The sequence below is a fragment of the Oncorhynchus nerka genome, linkage group LG15 (assembly GCF_034236695.1).
Source record: "Oncorhynchus nerka isolate Pitt River linkage group LG15, Oner_Uvic_2.0, whole genome shotgun sequence".
Lineage (NCBI taxonomy): Eukaryota > Metazoa > Chordata > Actinopteri > Salmoniformes > Salmonidae > Oncorhynchus > Oncorhynchus nerka.
This window is the reverse complement of record NC_088410.1, coordinates 39,520,473-39,542,377: the sequence shown is the minus strand read 5'-3', so window position 1 is coordinate 39,542,377 and position 21,905 is coordinate 39,520,473. Positions and strand designations below refer to the sequence as shown.

General features: G+C 40.8%; 2 protein-coding genes across 3 annotated transcripts; both read right to left on the bottom strand.

Annotated features, from left to right (window-relative positions):
* Window positions 1–5,329: 5,329 nt before the first annotated feature.
* LOC115143578 (dispanin subfamily A member 2b-like) lies at window positions 5,330–6,661 on the bottom strand. The gene is made up of 2 exons (XM_029684078.2): window positions 6,134–6,661; window positions 5,330–5,733 (listed from the first exon to the last, which is right to left on the bottom strand). Exons 1-2 carry the CDS (start codon window positions 6,359–6,361, stop codon window positions 5,575–5,577), a joined length of 387 nt encoding a protein of 128 aa, XP_029539938.1. The 5' UTR covers window positions 6,362–6,661; the 3' UTR covers window positions 5,330–5,574.
* A 1,535-nt stretch (window positions 6,662–8,196) lies between these two features.
* LOC115142636 (catalase) lies at window positions 8,197–18,570 on the bottom strand. 2 transcript variants are annotated; one of them, XM_029682237.2, is made up of 11 exons: window positions 18,320–18,570; window positions 16,839–17,010; window positions 16,168–16,278; window positions 14,931–15,061; window positions 14,627–14,731; window positions 14,189–14,314; window positions 13,792–13,983; window positions 12,872–13,294; window positions 11,366–11,473; window positions 9,803–9,880; window positions 8,197–9,340 (listed from the first exon to the last, which is right to left on the bottom strand). In XM_029682237.2, the coding sequence occupies exons 1-11, from the start codon at window positions 18,383–18,385 to the stop codon at window positions 9,281–9,283; spliced, it is 1,572 nt and encodes a 523-aa protein (XP_029538097.1). In that variant the 5' UTR covers window positions 18,386–18,570; the 3' UTR covers window positions 8,197–9,280. The 2 variants fall into 2 exon arrangements, with proteins under 2 accessions (XP_029538097.1, XP_029538098.1); XM_029682238.2 differs by lacking the exon at window positions 16,839–17,010.
* Between the last annotated feature and the right edge of the window lie 3,335 nt (window positions 18,571–21,905).

The following is a 21,905-nucleotide window of genomic DNA, read 5'->3' as shown; positions in this document are numbered from 1 at the left end:
ACAGTCATCCATCATACTGTAATAGAAATAAGGCCATGCTCATGAAAAAAAAAATGGCCTCCCTCATCATAAACGCCACTGTCCTCTTGGACAGACTACAGAATTGGGATGGCCTCTCAGGCTCAGTACTGAGCTGGTTTAAGACATATCTGACTGACATATAACATTTTATTGCCCTGGGTGACCATGCCTCAAGAGAAATTGAGATCTCATGTGCTTTCCCTCGAGGATCGATTTTGGCCCGAATACTGTTCAGTTTATACATGGTATCCCTTGGCAGCATTATTAGGAAGCATGGTGTTCATTTTCACAGCTACTCTGATTATACACAGCTGTACACGGAGTGTACACAACATTAGGAACACCTTCCTAATATTGAGTTGCACCCCCCTATACTTTAGCCTCAATTCATCAGAGGATGGACTCTACAAGGTGTCGAAAGCATTCCACAGAGATAATGGCCCATCTTGACTCTAATGCTTCCCACAGTTGTGTCAAGTTAGCTGGATGGTGCCTAAGTTAATTTGTCTTGCCACATCCAAGAATGAGGCATATCGGGTAGGGCTGAGAGGATTATCAACATTTCAGTGTCTGAGGCAACAAAGCCAAACATAGCGGCCATGTCCAACCAGGATGAATCAAATATTTTAAAACGTTCTGCAACGCAAAATGAAAATGAGCATTTCTTATTGGACAAGTCTAGGTTTGTTATCTTAGGTTTTGTGCCGAATGAACATGACTCAGGATAATGTTGTAGCCAGCTGTGGAATGACGAGAAGCTTCTGAAACAGCTTTGGGGGACCGCTGAGTGGATTTTTACAAAAATTGATTAATTCTGTCATTTAAAGTATTAAAACATGTTTTGGGGTGTCCATTACGGGTTTAATAAAAAGGCACTGGAGTATTTAGGGCCTAATCCCTTTTGGTGCATAAAGTACATTGGAGTTTGGAACTCATGTGATGTCAATACAAAAAGTATGTGAATATACACTGAGTAAACAAAACATTAGGAATGCCTTCCTAATATTGAGTTGCACCCCGTTTTGCACTCAGAACAGCCTGAATTTGTCAGGGTATGGACTCCACAAGGTGTCAAAAGCGTTTCACAAGGATGCTGGCCCATGTTGACTCTAATGCTTTCCACAATTGTGTCAAGTTAGCTGGATGTCCTTTAGGTGGTGGACTATTCTTGATACACATAGACAACTGTTGAGCGTGAAAAACCCAGCAGCGTTGCAGTTCTTGACACACTTAAACCGGTGCGCCTGGCACCAACTACCATGCCCCATTCAAAGACACATCTTTTGTCTTGTCCATTCACCCTTAGAATGGCTCACATATACACTACCGGTCAAACGTTTTAGAACACAAGAGTTTTTCTTTTCTTTTTGCTATTTTCTACAATGTAGAATAGTGAAGATATTAAAACTATGAAATAACACATATGGAATCATGTAAAAACTAAAAAAAAGTGTTAAGCAAATCAAAATATATTTCTTATTTGAGATTCTTCAAATAGCCACCCTTTGCCTTGATGACAGCTTTGCACAATCTTGACATTCGCTCAACCAGCTTCATGAGGTAATCACCTGGAATGCATTTCAATTAACAGGTGTGCCTTCTTAAAAGTTAATGTGTGGAAGTTCTTTCCTTGTTAATGCGTTTGAGCCAATCAGTTGTGTTGTGACAAGATAAGGGGGTACACAGAAGATAGCCCTATTTGGTAAAATACCTAGTCTAAATTGTGGCAAGAACTGCTCAAATAAGCAAAGAGAAATGACAGTCCGTCATTACTTTAAGACATGAAGTTCAGTCAATACAGACCATTTCAAGAACTCTGAACGCTTCTTCAAGTGCAGTTGCAAAAACCATCAAGTGCTATGATGAAACTGTCTCTCATGAGGTCCGCCACAGGAATGGAAGACTCAGAGTTACTTCTGCTGCAGAGGATAAGTTCATTAGAATTACCAGCCTCATAAATTGCAGCCCAAATAAATGCTTCACAGAGTTCAAGTAACAGACCCATCTCAACATCAACTGTTTAGAGGGGTGCGTTTGAATCAGGCCTTCATGGTCGAATTGCTGCAAAGAAAGCACTACTAAAGGACGCCAGTAAGAAGAAGAGACTTTCTTGGGCCAAGAAACACAAGCAATGGACATTAGACTGCTGGAAATGTGTCCTTTGGTCTGGAGTCCAAATTTGAGATTTGTCTTTGTGAGACACGGTGTGGGTGCATGGATGATCTCCGCATGTGTATTTCCCACATAAAGCATGGAGAAGGAAGTGTTATGGTGTGGGGGTGCTTTGCTGGTGACACGGTCTGTGATTTATTTAGAATTCAAGGAACACTTAACCAGCATGGCTACAACAGCATTCTGCATTAATACATCTGCCATCTCATCTGGTTTGGGCTTAGTGGGACTATTACTTGTTTTTCGGCAGGACAATGACCCAACACACCTCCAGGCTGTGTAAGGGATATTTGACCAAGAAGGAGAGTGATGGAGTGCTGCATCAGATGACCTGGCCTCCACAATCACCTGACCTCAACCAAATTAAGATGGTTTGGGATGAGTCGAAAAAGCATCCAACAAATGATCAGAATCTGTGGGAACTCCTTCAAGACTGTTGGAAAAGCATTCCAGGTAAAGCTGGTTGAGAGAATGACAAGGGTGTGCAAAGCTTTCTTCAAGGCAAACGGTGGCTATTTGAAGAAATATTTTTATTTGTTCAACACTTTTTTGGTTACCACAGGATTCCATATGTGTTATTTCATTGTTTTGATGTCTTCACTATTATTTTACAATGTAGAAAGTAGTAAAATAAAGGAAAACCCTTGAATGAGTAGGTTTTCTAAAGCTTTTGACCGGTACTGTACAATCCATGTCTCAATGGTCTCTTAAAAATCCTTCTTTAACCTGTCTCCTCCCCTTCATCTACACCGATTGAAGTGGAAACAGCAGAAATACTTTGAAAAACAGCTACTGCAGCATTTTCTTCCCCTAACTCACACGTGCTCATACTTGACTTTTGAATTTATATTCACCAATGTAATGCTTGCACAGTAGAGCTTTACAAGATGACCACCCGCCAACGTGGCTGCTGAAATATACATTTTTTCCCCCGCCAATACCTAGATCTACTCGCAGGTGGTGGGTGTTCATTTCATGCCCTGCTTGAGACTCAGAAGAATAATTTGCCTTTTGAGCTTCATGCCTTTTAGCAAACTGCTAACGGCACATAGTTGTCTAATGTGGCGTTTTCATATACAAATCTATTTCTGGTCAAAAACATTATGCAGCAGACCTAATAAGGTTAGGAAAAAAAACATTCACCCATAGTCTCCTCCTCCTTTTAGCCCTGATCTGGATCATCTCACGCTATTCATCTGCTTTCATTACAAACTATACTGCCAAGAGGAAATCCCTTTAAAATGCAGCCTTGTTGCAAGTGCTTCTGCTTCCTTCACATCTTGAACTAAGTAATCAGTGTGTATAAATAGATAACGTCTCCAGCTACCAATCTAAACTTTGTCAGATCAGGCAGGGAGAAGGACAGAAGGAATGATACATTTAAGTATTTGTTGAATAGTGTTTTATACCCATCAATCACTGTGGTAGGTAGTTGAAAAAAATCTGCCAGCAACTCACAGTTTTTACCAGCCAAATATTTTTTTGTGACATACATACTGTAACGACCCAGGGTTTATAAGCGCGGAAATCGACTCTGCCGCACGAGCATGCTTTTGCGGCAGTCGATAGCACACCGGACCTCGGGCTCGAAGGTCAAGGGTATGAGACCTGCTCCCTGCTGTTTCATTACATTGGTGTCAGAAGTGATCGGACCTTGCATCCACGACAGCTCTTTGAAAGGAGGGAGTAGTGTAACGACCCTGGGTTTATAAGCGCGGAAATCGAGCATGCTTTTGCGGCACAGTCGATAGCGCGCCGGACCTCGGGCTAGAAGGTCGAGGGTTCGAGACCTGCTCCCTGCTGTTTCACTACAATACATATAATAAAACAGATGACCATGCTTTGTAATGTTTCTAAAACAATAAATGTTGCTCAATTTCATTTCATTTTTGTGGCATGAGTGAAATTTCAGAGACAAAATGTTCAGCTGCCCCTTTAAGGGTGATTGGTTACCATAGTAACGGGACCACGAGGCCTGTCATCTGTGTCTCTGTTCATGTCTACACTTGATACTTACATGTGACTTCCGCTATCAGAATACGAAGATTGCATTGAAAAGACGGATCTGGATGCACAAAAGTGGATTTGTGGTCTGATTGTGTTTAGATCTGTCTGACCACTCCAGGAGGTGGTCAGGAATTCATTGTGTACATATTTCTCGTCAGTCTGGACGAAATCAGGCTAGCAAAAGTGCATACAGTGGGCAGCGTCATCAGCACCCCTCCCTCAAGTCTCCAGAAAACTTGTGTTTTGGGACCAAGAGGCACCTTTTCAATATAACGTTGGCCGAAATAAGCCTCATAAATGCTAGTCAGCTAGCTAAAAAAATGATGCCAACCCGTATACAATCCCTTTAGCATTGCTTGCTGACTAGCTACAGAGGTTAGCTGGCTAGTTAGCTACAGTAGTTAGCTACTGCCATCAGCTGTTGCGTTATCATATTTAGCCTATACCACCATTTGTAGTATGCATATTGTCGTTTGAATATAGGGAATCTGGACACGGTAGACACATTTAAGTTATTGATTGCTGATAATTTGTAGAATTAATATTTGGGCCTGATATTTATCATTTGGACTTGGAATTAAATCAAATAAAAAGGTATGAATGCCGCGTTTAAACCAACTGGGAACTCGGAACTGAACCTTAAATCTACGACTTCAGTGCCTTCAAGACAACTGGAAAATGTAACAAAAACGAGCTCCGACTGAAAAATGTGCTTTGAACGGTCATCCAACTCAGAAGCTATTCAAGACTACTGTGACCCAGCCAGCCAGAAATTCCGGGTGAAATAGCTTGTCTTTGGAAACTAGGCCTGGATTTTTTTACATTGCTGTAAATTCCATTTTTACATCAACATCTGTTTACAATTTGTATCAGAATAATAAGTCAAAAATACCTAATACAGTTCATTCTTGGGGTTGATAAAGTTGTTCAACATACTCTAATTCCTACATGTTTATATCACACAAGGACAAGTCATTTTACCATTTAGAAATAGAACGGATTGTGACTTAAACATTGTTGGAGAACGACAACAAAGTAGAAAGAGAAGCCATGTCTCATTAAGTGAGTCTATATGGGATGAGTGAAACAGAAACATGAACCATTATTAGCTATAAAGACTCAAATGGAATGCATTTACAAAACGTATATTTATTGATGAAAATTACATTTGAATGTAACTTCAACAGAATCATCTTGCATCTCTAAAACACTAAACTAAAGAAGTGCAAATAACATCTGGTACACAGTGCTGAAGGAAATCCTGTGGTGTGTGTGTGTGTGTGTGTGTAAGAGAAATGTATCAGGACACAATCCTAGAGAGGTGTGTAAACATCTGGAAAGACACTTTTGACAAAAGCAAAGACTGGAACTACACTACAAGTGTGAGATTCTGTAGATGAAGAAACCATAGATGATGAAGAGGAAGAGCAGCCCGAGGATGACCAGGGTCAGGGTCACAACATTAAAACAGTGTGCAGTCTTCCCATGTTTTCTTGCTCCCTCCAAGTCTCCAACCATCTTCCTGTCCCTGGACTGGAAAACAAAATGTAGAATCATTTATATCATGGAATCATTCACATGTTGCTGATTGTGTTTTTGTAGCTATGCATATTAGTTAACAACATGCACACGACATGACATGTCACACTAATGGGAGGATCTCAGTAATGTATTATCCTCTGTGGTTTAATACTCCTTAATAAACTTTCAGAGGTCAGGTTTATAGAGCCTGTAGATGAGGTATAGGCTACAATTTTTTTATAACTGTGATAACAAGAAAACAAAACATGAATTTAGAACATTGTTATACTGTGCTCCTCTTTCCATAGTTCAAAGTTGGTCGCCCATATAATAACATGCCCAACTTCAAAATCCAGACAATACACGCCCTACAACAGACAATGTTATATTAAGTCACTTAATTCCAACTCACCTTTATGGAGAAATACACCGCTAACATTCCGAGACATAATGGGTTGCCGTACACGAGGCTGCAAAGTGACCAGATAATGTGATCTCTGGGCTGAGGCACAACGGGCTGGGGCTGTCCCAAGATGACGGTATGTTGGAACTTGGGCGCTCCGTGAGGGTCTTCAAGACGCATGTACTTATTTCCGTTCATTGGGACAAACTCTGGCTGATACGATGGTGGTTGATCCATGACAAGCGAATATAGATACTTATTTAGCTTAGTGTTTAAAAAAACACACAAAGCTTCTCGGGCAAACGAAAAAGAGCGAACCGAAGAAAAGTTTAATTTGTGAGGAAAGGTGAAGGCAAAACGTAACCTATATAGCAGGAGCGGCGAAGGTTCCAGGCATAAGCACTGTTTCCTAGAGACTCTCTTGCTCAATAGGGGAGGGGTTGTCTAACTTTTTGTTTTAGCTTTTGGGAGTGTAAACCAGTTAAACTGTATATCCTGCTCTCTACCTACCATTCCTAGTGGCAATAGTGGTAGGTGGATCGTTTGTCCAGTTCTGCAATAGGCTAACTAGCAATCATACCACACAAAAAAAATCATTCAAAGCTGCACCAATTTTATATATCAATCCGCAAGACCAGATGCATATCTGGTAGGCAGCGGAGAAGCCACGTATGTCATTGCGCAAGACATGAGACATCTAGCTCAATAAGCTCCCCTATTGAACTTGTCTAGGGACGATAACATGGTCCTACCTAGACTAGCCCACAACACCACCATGCAATGAATAGTTTTTATACATTTTGATTCGTTTTTGGTACTCGACAGTTTATAAGGTCTAAAAAGGCAGTGTCAGGTGAGTTTGGCTGTATTTCTTTTACTTCTGATACTGAAATGCGCTGTTGCGGATCATCATTCTCCCAAATCGTTTTATAATAACGTTGCAACATAGGTCTATGCTCCCAGCAGGCCCAGTCATTAAACAAAGCTTAAAGCACGCTCTGCCTGGTCTCTGATCCGAGCGGCTATTCTTTCTGCACATTCTTTCTGTTTCAATATAGCATATATATTTGTTTAACATTTGATGTGTCATAAACACAATTAGTCACAATGTTTTCATCTGATTAGGCTACTTCAAAGCTCTCCTGTATGCTACCAGCACACACGTTTGTCCACTCGAATATAATTCCAGCATCCAAACTGTGCCCTGGCCATTTAATGAATGGAAAGAGACATCTGTTACAAAACACCAAAACGTTGAATGACATTCCCAGATTGTCAAAACAAGCCTTTGAAACTGGATAGGGAGTGATGCATTTCCTGTTGGTCGAGATTGACATACTCTATTTGATAAAAAAAAATCTTTATTTAATTAACTAACTAGGCAAGTCAGTTAAGAGCAAATTCTTATTTACAATGACAGTCTACAAAGGAACAGTGGGTTACAATGCCTTTTTCAGGGGCAGAATGACAGATGTTAATTTAGTCAGTTTAGGGATTCAATCCAGCAACCTTTCGATTGCTGGCCCAACGCTACCTGCCGCCCCAGTATGTAGTAATCAGTATGTGGTTGTGCTTTGCTTATTTGTGATGTGGTTCATTGGCACAGAAACCTGATGGTGGTAAATTCATTGCATATATTTTATACAATTATAAATATAGCATAAAATGTTAAAAATCGTATTTCCCCCTAGCTGATCATTGTCTGCAGCCAATTAATAAGAAAAGCAAGGACTCAAGTTTTGCCCGTAATGGATGGCGAACTCTCAACATCGGCCCGTAGCCCTTCGTGGCATTGACTGTGCCACAAAAACATGCTGAAGTGGCTTGGTTGATATTGTGTTTGAACACTGGATCGCTAGTTAGGAAAGCTTAAAGTACGCTCTGCCTGTTCTTCACAACTGATCCTGGAGACCAACTGGGTGACACGGCTTTTATTCCAGCCCAGTAACACTCTTATCAACTAATCAAGGGCATGATATGTAGAATCAGGCTTAGTCCTGGGCAATAACAGTCGGCATACCCTGGAGTTAAGATTGGTGTAAAGAAGACCTGACACATCAAAACCACACATATAGCATTACCTTTTGATTTATTAGCATCTCATTTTGTGGTTCAAAGATGTTCACAATTTCTTGTTAATATAACAAATCACTTCACGGGGGATATGAGCGGGAATGCTACCTTACACAGAAACACTAACAGTGATGAGATGCAACATAGCAATCGAGTCTGGAGGCTTGTGAGAAGAGATAAGGACTGTTTCCTTTACAGGAAACAGTGGTGCTGCTTAATTCCCCAGCCCTAACTCAACCAAACCACAACTCTTCAGTGATTAATTTTGGTACAGAGTATCTACACAAATCAACACTAATATACAGAAAACATTTAGTACATGACAATTTTTATATAGTGATTAAAAGTCTAGGCAAAGCCCTGTTCCTGCCATGGTGTTAGGTATTTGTGACTAACCCAAAAAGGCACTGCTTTGTTGTTTTGGCTGCGAGGACGAGGACTTAATTCCTGACTGAATCACACCGATCGTTGGCTTGAAACAATTTCTAATATAACCAAGAAATATGGTGAAGGCCTAAGCAATTGTTTGTTTTTTTGAAGAAAACTCAGAAGTTTAAACTGCTAAATACTGTACAATAATTATGAACCTTATTTGAAGACATTGGTGGTTTGTTTAACTAGAATAAATGTCATATTTTGCATATAGGCTAGCTAACGCATACCCGTTTAAGCTAACTATCAGGGCATACATGAGGCATGGATACACAAACAATAAGTAATTGGGAAAGAGATTAAACAATATACTGCCAATGGAATAAAAATTATACTATGAACTGAATAAATGCACAGCTTTTCAGATAGCGTCTATGTATTTGACTGATGTGGGGACAGATCTTCTCCCATAGGGCTGCAGTCTGACTATATTCATTTCTGTGTGAACTTAGGCAAAATGGACAGAAAACTACATGTAAGAACTGACAGCAATGCTGTCTCTAGTCATCTGTGCAGTAGGTAGCCTGAGGAATTACAAAAACAATCATGATAGCTTGCCATTTAATTAGCTATAGCATTTACGGATGGTCGGTAGTAAGATATTCTATAGCGGATGGTAAGTGCAACTGCCCCCAGGTGGAAGTTAAGGCATCACATCTTGGAGGCAGCGATGGTAGAGGCACCTCCACGGGTGTACACTCTCACAGTGTCCTGGGAGAGAGGAGGAGGGAAAGAGACAAAGGGAGAGAAAGAGAAAAAGAAGAGAGCTCAATGCTAAACTTTTATTAATTTCAGAATAGATTTGTGGATATAAACAAGTAAAACTCAATCTCGTTTACGAGGGGTCCTGAGAGAAACAAATACATAGTAAATGTATAGGAATAACAAGTACAAAACCAAAAAGTTCTACATGTAAAAAAATAAATAAAACACTTTAGTTCATGTGTGCAACTTTTGATTTTCATGAAGGATCTGCAATATACCCAAAACTGCTCATGTAAATGATTTGACTATACTTGGATCCCCCCCACCCCCATCCAATTATTCCCAAGCATCTGCGTCTCAGATATGCAAGTGCTTTTCCTATTTAAACTATACTTTGAATGAAATAGGCAAATACCCTTTTAATTGACATAAGCTTTAGTGTCCGTTGACAAGAATGAATGGACTTACCTTCGTGGGCTCAGTGTTGTTGAGTAGGGTCTGAACCCAGTTCCCATAGTCTGCATGCACAGCCATCAGGTTCTGAACCTGGAGAAACAGGGCGCAACAGCAGGCAGAGACAGTCAGAAGTGTTGATAGCGATGGCAGTAAAATAGATGCATTATACAACATTGCATTGCAAAGATGACCTTCATGGTAGTGAGGCAGATGATGCCTGGGAAATATACAGTGCCTTCAGATAGTTTTCACACCACTTGACTTTTTCCCACATCTTGTTGTGTTATACAGCCTGAATTTAAATAGAGATTTCTTTCTTTTTTTCCCCCTCTTCTGGCCTACACACAATACCCCATAATGTCAACATTTAATCATGTTTTCCTAAATATTTATAAAATCAATTCAAAAGGAAAAGATGAAATGTTTAGAGTCAACAAAGTATTCAACCTGTTTGTTATGGCCAGCCTAAATAAGCTCGGAGTAAAAATGTGTTTAACAAGTCACATAATAAGTTGCATGGACTCACTGTGCAATAATATTGTATAAGATGAGTTTAATGACTACCTCATCTCTGTACAATACACAACACTATCTGAAAGACCCATCAGTCGAGCAGTGAATTTCAAACACAGATTCAACCACAAAAACAGGTACCTATTGAGAGATAACATTTTTTAAAAACTGACATTGAATATCCCTTTGAGCATGGTGAAGTCACTAATTACACTTGGCTGGTGAATACACCTAGTTATTACAAAGATACAGGCATCCTTCCTAACTCTGACGGAGAGGAAGGAAACCGCTCCCGGATTTCACCATGAGGCCAATGGTGACTTTAAAATAATTACAGAGTTTAATAGCGGTGATAGAAGAACTGAGGATGGATCAACAACATTGTAGTTACTCCACAATACTGATCTTATTGACAGAGTGAAACAGAAGCCTGTAAAGAATAAAAATCCTAGAGGAAAACCTGGTTCAGTCCGCTTTCCACCAGACACTGGGAGATGAATTCACCTTGCAGCAGGATAATAACCTTAAACACAAGGCCAAATCAACACTGGAGTTGCTTACAGTACCAATAAGACAGTGAATGTTCTTGGGTGGCAGAGTCACAGTTTTGACTTAAATCTGCTTGAAAATATATGGCAAGACCTGAAAATGGTTGCCTAGCCACGCCAAACAACCGATTTGACAGAGCTTGAAGAATTTGGAAAAGAAAAATTGGCAAATGTTGCTGTAATCGCTGCCAAAGGTGATTCTAACATGTATTGACTCAGGGGGTTTATTTTTCATATTATATACGCATTTAACAAATATTTGAATTTTTCTTCCACAGACTATTTTGTGTAGATCGTTACAATTAAATTCATTTTAATCCCACTTCGTACCAAAATGTGGAAAAAGTCAAGGGGTGTGAATACTCTCTGATGACAGTGTGGTAGAGAGGAGATTTTGATTTGAATAGTAATGATGATGTTGATTAAAAAAACATGAAGATAGAAATAACATGATTGCTGATCACAATGATGATGAAAAATGGTGACTTAGACAATCAAGATGAGGAGAACTCACCCAGCGTTTCTGGATGAAGACTTGGGCTCCCTTCAGGGCACCAGCCATGTTCTGACAGAGCCTCTGGCGCTCCTCCTCATTCAGCACCTCGATGAAGAAGGTACGCACCTGCAATACACCCACACACAAGGTCAGATCACTGGTCACACACAAACCAACAGATTTATTAATGTATCAATAAATAAGCATTTCATTATATGTAATCATTACAGTTCATACTGTATAAAGAAATCATTCAATTGAAATACATTCATTAGGCCATAATCTATGGATTTCACATGACTGGGAACACAGATATGCATCTGTTAGTCACAGATACCCAATCTTTTTTTTTTACGTGACCACCATTTGCCTCATGCTGCGAGACATATCTCCTTCGCATAGTTAATCAGGCTGTTGATTGTGGCCTGTGGAATGTTGTCCCACTCCTCTTCAATGACTGTGCAAAGTTGCTGGATATTGGCGGGAACTGGAACACGCCATCGTACACGTCAATCCAGAGCAAACATGCTCAATAGGTGACATATCTGGTGAGTATGCAGGCCATGGAAGAACTGGGACATTTTCAGCTTCCAGGAATTGTGTACAGATCATTGCGACATGGAGCGATGCATTATCATGCTGAAACAGGAGGTGATGGTGGCAGATGAATGGCACGACAACGGGCCTCAGGATCTCGTCAAGGTATCTCTGTGCATTCAAATTGCCATTAATAAAATGCAATTGTGTTAGTTGTCCGTAGCTTATGCCTGCCCATGTCATAACCCCACCATGGGGGACGCTGTTCAAAACGTTGACATCAGCAAACTGCTAGCCAAAAAAACACCATTCACGTGGCCTAAAGTTGTGAGGCCGGTTGGACGTACTGCTAAATTCTCTAAAAACGGCGTTGGAGGTGGCTTATGGTAGATAAATGAACATTAAATTCTTGGACATGAGCTCTGTTGGACAATCCTGCAGTCAGCATGACAATTGCACACTCAAGACTTGAGACGGCTGTGGGATTGTGTTGTGTGATAAAACTGCACATTTTAGAGTGGCCTTTTATTGTCCACAGCACAAGGTGCATCTGTGTAATGATCACGCTGTTTAAAATTAGCTTCTTGATATGCCACACCTGTCAGGGGGATGGATTATCTTGGCAAAGGAGAAATGATCACTAACAGGGATGAAAGAAAAGCTTTTTGAACAAATGGAACATTTCTGGGACCTTTTATTTCAACTCATCAAACAGGGGACCAACACTTTACCTGTTGCATTTGTTATTTTGTTCAGTCTATTTCTAAAACTGTGGTTTACTTTAATGTAACTAGGGCTGACCCCAATTAGTTGACTAGTCGATTGTTTGGCCGACCAAGATTTTGTTTTGTCAAGCAGTAGCAAATAAAAAAATATATATATACACCCACATCTTTCAAAAAAAAATAAAAATGGAACACAAGACACCTGTCTGATTCACGCCCATCTCAGTGAACTAATCCACTGCGCTCTACATAGATACATTACCTGTGTGACATTATCATCGTCAGCGCTGTTGTAGCGGCCCACATCTGGGGACACCTTAAACCTGGTTTCCACGTGCTGTCGCTGGGCCTCTGGAGCACTGAAGCTGTTGGGGAAGTAGTTGGGAGCGCCCGCCTGGTTGTCGAACATGCACATAGGCCCGTCTCGCTGATAGTTGGCCACGCGGGTCCTGAAGGGGCAGTTGACGGGCAGCTGCAGGTAGTTGGTTCCCAGCCGGTGGCGGTGTGTGTCTGGGTAGGAGAACAGACGCCCCTGCAGCATCTTGTCAGGGCTGGGCTCGATGCCAGGGGGCATATTGCTGGGGTCAAAGGCCAGCTGCTCGATCTCAGCAAAGTAGTTGGCAGGGTTTCTGTTGAGCACCAACCTCCCCACGGGAATGAGGGGGTACTCCTTGTGAGACCACACCTAAGGAAAATGAGAAGTGCTGCTACTTCTCAGGCCAAAAAAGGTACATGGATGTGCAAGAGATTTCTAGCCAGTCTTGGAGGACAAAGATTTTTTTTTAATAGAAAATGTAAGCGTGCATGACCCCTATACTGTACTATTTTCACATAATAATTATCCTGACTAGACTGCAGCTATTGAGTCAGTTGCCCATTATTGTACCATTGACAAATGGTACCACTCCATAGCAGATCTCAGACCACTTTCAGATCTTTCAGTGGTTATGTGGAGTATGTCCCCCCTCTGGTGGAAAAGTCAGAGTACTGCAAATGGACAATATTTTTGGGAACATCTTGTTTAAATGGCTAACAAAGTACAATACTAAGACATTTAATGCATTTCTGTCACATTCTTTTAAAAAACTATGCAAAGTATTGATAAAAAGTTATGCACCTACTATAAGGGTTAGAGTCCTCACATAATTGAATAGATGATTGAAAACTGTATCTCTATGGTACCTTGGTCAGGTCAAAGGGGTTCCACTGGAACTTCTCAGCCTGGTCAAAGGTCATGACCTGGATGTAGAATGACCAGGAGGGGAATTTGCCGTTGGCGATGGAGGTGTAAAGGTCTCGGATGGCGTAGTCCGGGTCGGTGGAGGCCAGGCGCTCGGCATCCTCAGGCTTCAAGTTCTTGATACCCTGGTTGGTCTGAGAGGAGAGCGGAGGAAGGATGCTATGGGTTACTATGGACCCGTCCCAATTTTTCTAACTACGTTTCCTTCTTTTACCACCATTACTCTCTTGCATCCTTCAGTTAAATAAGTATTGTCGACTCCTATATCCATTAAAGTGTAGTACATTTCACTAGTCCTGTACTATCCATTCACAACATCATTTTTAGTTGTGCTCTGACCTTGTAGTGGAACTTGCAGTAGACGGGCTGACGCTCGGCGTTGACCAGCTTGAAGGTGTGGGATCCGTAGCCATTCATGTGGCGGAAGCCGTCGGGCAGACCACGGTCACTGAACAGGAAGGACACCTTCATAGAGATTAAGACAAAATTATGAACAAAGGCACATATTCAGTCAATTTAGCCAATGTGATATGTAAATAAGATATAAACAATTTTTTAAACATGTAAGTAGAAGCAGATTATTATATCATGATCAGAAAACGGATTTAAAACTATTTAAACTAATACAGCAACCGCCATTTCTAGATATAGTGGCATAGCTTTAAAGTTGTTAATGGAGTGAAATCTGAAACTACAATGTATTTTCAGATTCTAACTAACTATTGTGTGTGCACGTGTAAAGGTTTGGTGTCAGGTAGAGAGGAGCAGGTACCGTACCTGATGCATACACTCAGGCCGCAGGCTCCAGAAATCCCACACCATGTCTGGGTCCTTCAGGTGAGTCTGGGGGTTGCGCTTCTGAGAGTGGACGAAGGATGGGAACTGCACAAAACAAAAGGGAAAAATCAGAGAGATATGGTAATGGCATTTAATATTACACGGGGAGATGAACTAATGGATTAGCCTGGTTGCCAATCTGTTTAGCTAACGTTCCACTCCTTGTACTCCATGTCATGTGTCAAATACTGAATCTTGGCAAGGCACACCCAGGCGCAATCTTGACTCACGTGTCTGAACTCACCAGCATGGCGTCCCTGATAAAGAAGATGGGGGTGTTGTTGCCAGTAAGGTCCCAGTTGCCCTCGTCAGTGTAGAACTTGACTGCAAAGCCACGTGGGTCTCGCACTGTGTCAGCTGAGCCTGATTCCCCAGCTACATGAGTTTGAGACAAAATAGGTTGATATGAAACTCACACATGGACAACCAGTATGAACACAAATTATTCGTAGAATAAAAAAAATATGACATTGTCTATTTTCCGGTATTTATTCAATGATGTATTGATGTACAGTGGGGTCTGAAATGATTGACACCCTTGATAAACACAATATAATATGACTGTATACATTAATACATTCAAATACTGAGCTATATTGTATGCTCCTAAAAATTGGGGGAAATAATTCCTTTATACTAATACAATTTGCTCAGAGAAAGATTACTTGATAAACTGTTTTTTCTCAAAGGAGGCAGGGGTCAGAATTATTGACTCCTGTTTTCAATACCTTATCTTGTGAGGATAACTGCACTGAAAGTTCTTCTAAATATTTGATGAGTTGGAGAACACATACAAACAGAATCCTTCCAGATCCTTGATATCCTTCGTCTGCACTTATAAACTTCCCTCTTCAATTCAAACTACAGGTTTTCAATGGGTTTCATGTCCGGAGACAGATGGAGATTGCAAAATGTGGATTTTGTGGCCAATTAAGCTTTTCTATAGCTTCCAAAACACATGTTTTTTTGTTGTTGTTTCTTTTACAATGGTGGGGAAGTACCAAGATGGAGGCGCGTTGGCTTCAGAAAGCACCCCTCTGTCAGTCATCTAGTGTATATATTACATTTTATACTTACAGGAGCAATTAGGGTTAAGTACCTTGCTCAAGATCATGTCAACAGCCTTTTCACCTAATCGGCTCGGGATTTGAACAAGCAACCTTTTGGCTATTGGCCCAATGCTCTTATCCTCTAGGCTACCCGACTGTCCAGAATTCTTCTGATATCGGCAAACATTGCTTTTGCAGACAAGCATGTTTAGTCATTCCATATACAGTAACAGTAGTCTAATTGGTAGCTAGCAAATCTGATAGGGTTTCTTTTTGCATGTCCTTAAGGAAACAAAGGGAACTCTGTAAATGTGTTTGTAGCCGTTTTATAGAAAAGCCGGAGTGAGCAGCCTCAAAATACTATTTTATCATGTAAGTTGAGTAAATACCAGGGGGAAAAAAAGACAAAAATGTAATGTAGGTTAGTCTTACCCACGGTGGAAAAGCGAATGGCGATAGGTGTGGTCTTGCCCACATGCTCAAACACCTTGGCCTTGCAGTAGCGAGAGATGTCATGTGTCACCTCAAAGTACCCAAAAGCTCCTGTGGTAGAAGAGGCAGGACATGGACAGTTACTGTGTATAAATCTAGCTAGTTAGGTTAGTGAGTAAACACTTACTTATAAAGCCATACACATGGTGCACTTTACCCTTCTGTAGAGTGGGCCAACAACAACAGACTGTCACATGATCAAGCATGGTCCTAATAATATTCTGCCCTGACTAAAGAGCAGTTCACAGTATTTTGGTCTAGACCGAAAAGTAGGTCAACACTTTCAAATGTTTATTTCAAATGTGATAGGCCTGTCTAGGGAAGCGTTTCCCCTATACCATTACTTTGTGAGGGTCCACTTTTAAGAACAAATCTAGTGGCGTACATAGTCCCTCCATTTCAGGGGACCAAAAGTATTGGGACAAATTCACTTATATGTGTATTAAAGTAGTCAAAAGTTTAGTAGTTGGTCCCTTATTCCTAGCACACAATGATTACATCAAGCTTGTGATTATACAAAGTTGTTGGATGCAATACTTTTGGAGCTCACTGTATATAGCATAAATGCCAATCAGTTTCGGTTAAATGTATTGGTAGTGCTTGACACCCACCACCTCCCTTGGCATGCACCACCCTCTCTGGGATGCGCTCGCGGTCAAAGTGGGCCATCTCGTCTATGAACGGGGTGTCCTGCACTAGGAGGGGCCCCCGGGGACCCGCTGTTATTATATTCAACTTGTCCCCTATCGGGTGACCAGCACCAGTGGTCAGGTTGTCTGGCCTCTGAAGGGGAAGAAATGACATAGCCATCATACATAAGACACTGCACTAAACATGTTTTATTTACACAGTCACTAGGCCTAGTCTCTCACTTTTCCTTTGGTAACAGAGTAGGTCCTTTCCCTGACTCCACATCAGCTGCACTTACACAGTTTATTAATTTACTTGCTCTCAGGTGACATAACTACACACACATTAAGACTAGGAATGTACAGGAATACTTTGTGCACCTGACACTTAATAGCCTGGGCGCAAGACTCAATGGTCCCATTAGGTATGTGTGATATAGGTACAATTCTTACATTATACAGGTCTAGTGTTTCGTACTTTGAATGATCAAACATCAGCTTCATTGCGCAATTGCTCCAATTCAATATGTGCATTACAAAATAGTCTAAAAGCCACTTAAACAGTTCTCATCTCTCATTTGGCCTTGTTTACTTCAAATCTTGCTTAATGTTTACCCGTTAAGCCTACCCTTCCTGCACCAATGATTAGGTAACCATGAGTTGACATGGCTAAAGTCCAGGCTAAACTATAGCAAGACAATGACCAAGATACATTTGCTATCCCAACAAATCAAGGTCCATATTTTCCAGTTATTGCAAAGAATCACTAATTATTATATTCTCAACTTGCAATATTTTGACGTTAAACCAGCAAAATACACACAAGCAATCAACTTCTTGGCATTTAAATGAGGTACTATAGCTAGATGACGTTAAATAAAAAACAAATCGCTTCTCTGCAGTTGTTTTATTTCAATACATTACATCAAATTAAAAATCACATTTTATTGGTCACATACACATGTTTAGCAGATGTTATTATGAGTGTAGCGAAATGCTTGTATTTGTCACAAGAGTATGGGAGTAAAACCTAGCTAAACTTGGAATTCTATTCAACAAATATCAAGAAAGCCCGAACTGCACGGGTTTCCACTAGTTAAGAATAAATATAGTAGTAATGTGCGGGGTTATTGACTTTGTGATCGTGGGTGTAGCAGCGAATGAAGACCAGCTGCAAGTGCAAGATAGCTAGCTAATAAGTAGTAATAGGCTAACGTTAGTTGTAGGCAGCAGCCAGCTAACAATTCCTGCATGATCAAAAACGGACACAATTCAAATACAAATGTGTATTCTTTGGTCGTGGAATTGAACAGTACCATGGTTCTGTAAAGGTGTTGCTAACTATCTATCTAACGTTTGAATTATAGTTAAGTAGTCCATGGGGAAAAATGCGACCCTGGATGATCGCTCACCATTTCTAAACAGAATTGCACAACACAAACTAAGCATAGAAATAGACAAACCTGAGCGCTTCGGCCCTCTTTCCATAGTTTCAGTTGGTCGGTTGCTTTCCCTCTATCCTCGTCCATCTTGAAGGCAGAAATGTTAACCACAACTGCGTGGGGGGAATATTTCTGAGTGCTAACGTTATTTAGCCCCTGTACTTTGTACGATTAGGGTCCTCCTGCTTGTTACCCGACTCCTATTGGATGCTGGATCACCAGCTACTTTTGGACCAAAGGGCAAAAAAAGAATGTGCCCCTTGCTGCCACCACCCATCACACCATTAAAAGGTGGTGTTGCAGAACTAGGCGGTGTTAAACATGTAGCCCGACCCAAGACCCAAAGGTGGGCGGCATATTTCTTCGGGTAGTCAATTATTGGTTCACGTTGTCTAGTCGAACTACAAGTTTGCGATCCAACTCAACACTCACGTGAGGCAACATACTAAACGCATTTAAACATGTGGAATATGTACATTGCTAGTTGGCCAGTTTGACAGGGATTCATTTCATATTTATCAGATTATGCTGACCCCATACTAAAGGTATCACAAGAGCAGTTACTATATATCTGCTGTGTGCACTCATGTTGTGTTGTCACGGAAACATACGCACACAGACAGAGATATAGCTTTATTCCCTTTTATTAATAGTCTGTAGTCAGTAAATTTATAGAAAATACAAAAATGACTGTTTTACTGCTTGGTGAGATTTGTTCAATTGAGTGGACACAAGGCTATTTAGCCATTTCAATTGGGAGCATAGGTTGTGAAAGGCAGAAAGGGTTGACTGGATGGATATAGGTGGCTTCAAGGGAAGAATCATGGACCTTTTTATTTTAACTCAATATTCACATCCAAAGAACATAAAATAGTCAGGAGGCAGAGTTGAATGTATCAGCTTAATTCTGTGAAAAGTGGGAAGCATACAGTATACTTCTATGTTGTTGTAAGAATCCACTGTTCCATGCACGTAGAAAAAAAGGTTCCAAAGGGGTTCTTCGGCTGTCCCCGTAGCGGAACCCTTTTTGGTTCCAGGTAGAACCCTCTGTGGAAAGGGTTTTACATGGAAGCCAAAAGGGTTCTACCTGGAACCAAAAAGTGCTTTTGAAAAGGTTATCCCGTGGGGACACCAGAAGAACCCTATTAGGTTCTAGTTAACACCTTTTTTCTAAGCATGTAGGTTGCTGAGATGTTACCTCCAACAAAGAATCCACAAAAGCCTTTTTGAAAATGAAAGAATAGATGCTAAGTGGGATCCTTGCTATGAGCATAACTCTGACCCTAAACTTAACCCCAACCCAACACTTACCTTAACTCTTTTAAATCTGAACTTCAATAGAGTGACGTCATAGATTGGGTATTACAAGCATCCCACTGATAAGGAAATGTATTTTAGTAAATGATTAGAATGTTACAGTCCTGAAACCATATGTCTGAAACCATGTGATTGTATAAAATTAATTTGATTCATTAGATTATTATAATACATGTGTGTAAGTGTTAGACTCATTCGATGATTATATTATAATACTGTGTGTGGTTTTAGTCGGAATCAACGTTTAGGGAACAATGTGTCTAGTGTTTTGAGAACAGACTATCTGTCTGAGCCAGATCCGGGGCGACCTTGGCTGGGACACTGAGTGCTCCCCAGTCCCAGGTCTCTCCCTATCTTAGGGGAGGGTAGGAAGACACTATTCTCATGTACTCCCCTAGGCTCTATTGGCGGGCGGATTTGATGGTTGGTGTGGAAGTATGTGTGTCGCTATAAATTGAAGGTCCTTTACTGTACACGTCAGAACGTTCCCGTGAATAAACATTTCACTTTGGTAGACTGGGCCTCTGTCTGTAATTGTTTCTATCCGTATCTTACAAATCCTGATATAACAGACTGAGGGTAACATCATTTAATTGGTAAATTAACAGGATTATAGAATTCTCCTGACACCCACTTAGCATATTTCCTGCCCCCTCTTCTTTCCCCAAACCTTCCTCCCGCCTTGAATTGACACTCCTTCCTGATCGGTAGCCAACCCAAATCTTTGAATAACCTGTTGCACATGCAAGGACGATGAAGGGGAACCTATACTCCCTTACACCTTGCCTCCGAGATGAGCTTCCTGATAAATACACCTATTACACAAATGGACAGAAGTGCAAAATCATTCATTTTTCTTTTTTTCCATTATTTATAGATTTTCAGATATTAAAAACAAAAACAGTACAACCCCAACCCCTCAGTCTCCCATCCATCCATTACCTCCCTCCAAAGTATCTATAAAAGGTAAATAGGAAAGAAAAACTGAAACAAACAATAATAGAAACAAAACCAATGGGGGAAAAAAGTTCTACAAAAATTATTATTAACACAAATGGCCACTAGAACAGACATGACTGCTTACCAAACTACGCAAGTTACACTAAGTAATAGACAGACTCTCCACATATTGACCAGTTTAAGTCAAACTTTTGACATGACATGATGACATCACCTTCATCACCTCCAGATGACATCACCTCCTTAACTCACTGCATAAAGGAGGGCGGCTTTGCAGACTACCAATGAAAGAGGACAAGGTGGCGACCTGGCAGTGAGCTAGCAGCAAGGTAGCATTCTGGTCTAGGAGAAGTACCCCAAAAACGCCAGTGACCGGGTTGGGGCTAACAATTGTATTACACATATGTGAGAATGTCTCAAAAATGGGGTCCCAGAGGCCACAAAGATTGGCATGACCAAAACATGTCCCACAGTCGCTGTACTCTGGTGGCATCTCAAACACTTGGAGTCAATATTTGGGTATATTTTTGCCAATCTGTCATTTGAGTAATAGAGATGGTGCAAAACCTTAAACTGAATAAGCCCATGCCTTATGAAAAATGTTGTGTGGATACGCTCAATACTTTGTTGCCATATCATTTTATAAAATCGCAGCACAAAGGCTTATAGGGTGGTATGAGCCACAGTCTAGGGGATTCTAGTCTTTTTTAAGCAAAACCAAAATAGTCACCTGGGTAAGTGTCTGTGGCAGTTTCTGACTAGAAAGGATTTCATTGTACATTGAGCTGAGGATAGGAGATAATTTAGAGGAAAATTCATTATAAAATTCAATATGGAAGCCATCAGGCCCAGGGGCTTTACCACTCTGCATGGACTGGATTACCAGAGTAGTTTCATCATCACCTATTGAGGCATCCATGTTGGTTTGTTCATCTGAATTGAGTCAGGGTATGTCCAGATAGTCTAGAAATGCATGCATACGAGATGTGTCATGGAAGAGCCTCTGACGAGTAAAGAGCAGAATCAAATTGCTTAAATTGATGGTTGATTTCTTTGGGATTGGTAGAAGTTACATCAGCTGCAACACAGATTTCAGGTATGCCGCTGCTAGCAGCGGATTGTCGAAGCTGATGAGGTAACAACTTGCCAGCTTTCTCGCCGTGTTCATAGAATTTTTGCCTCAACTTAAACAGAAGCTGCGTCGTTTGTTTGGTGGAAATATTGTCAAATTCCAATTGGTGTAGCAGTCTCTCTTTGCAGAGTTCAGGAGTCAGAAGAGATGCATATCTGTTGTCCACATCTAGAATGAGTTCAGATAGCTCCAATAAGC

Coding starts and splice junctions, on each gene's coding strand:
- LOC115143578 (XM_029684078.2), bottom strand. CDS start 6,361: ATGGATCAACCACCATCGTATCAGCCAGAGTTTGTCCCAATGAACGGA. Junction 5,734..6,133: donor CGGTGTATTTCTCCATAAAG/GTGAGTTGGAAT, acceptor TTTGTTTTCCAG/TCCAGGGACAGGAAGATGGT.
- LOC115142636 (XM_029682237.2), bottom strand. CDS start 18,385: ATGGACGAGGATAGAGGGAAAGCAACCGACCAACTGAAACTATGGAAA. Junction 13,984..14,188: donor ACTGCAAGTTCCACTACAAG/GTCAGAGCACAA, acceptor CTCTCCTCTCAG/ACCAACCAGGGTATCAAGAA. Junction 13,295..13,791: donor ACCCCTTTGACCTGACCAAG/GTACCATAGAGA, acceptor CATTTTCCTTAG/GTGTGGTCTCACAAGGAGTA.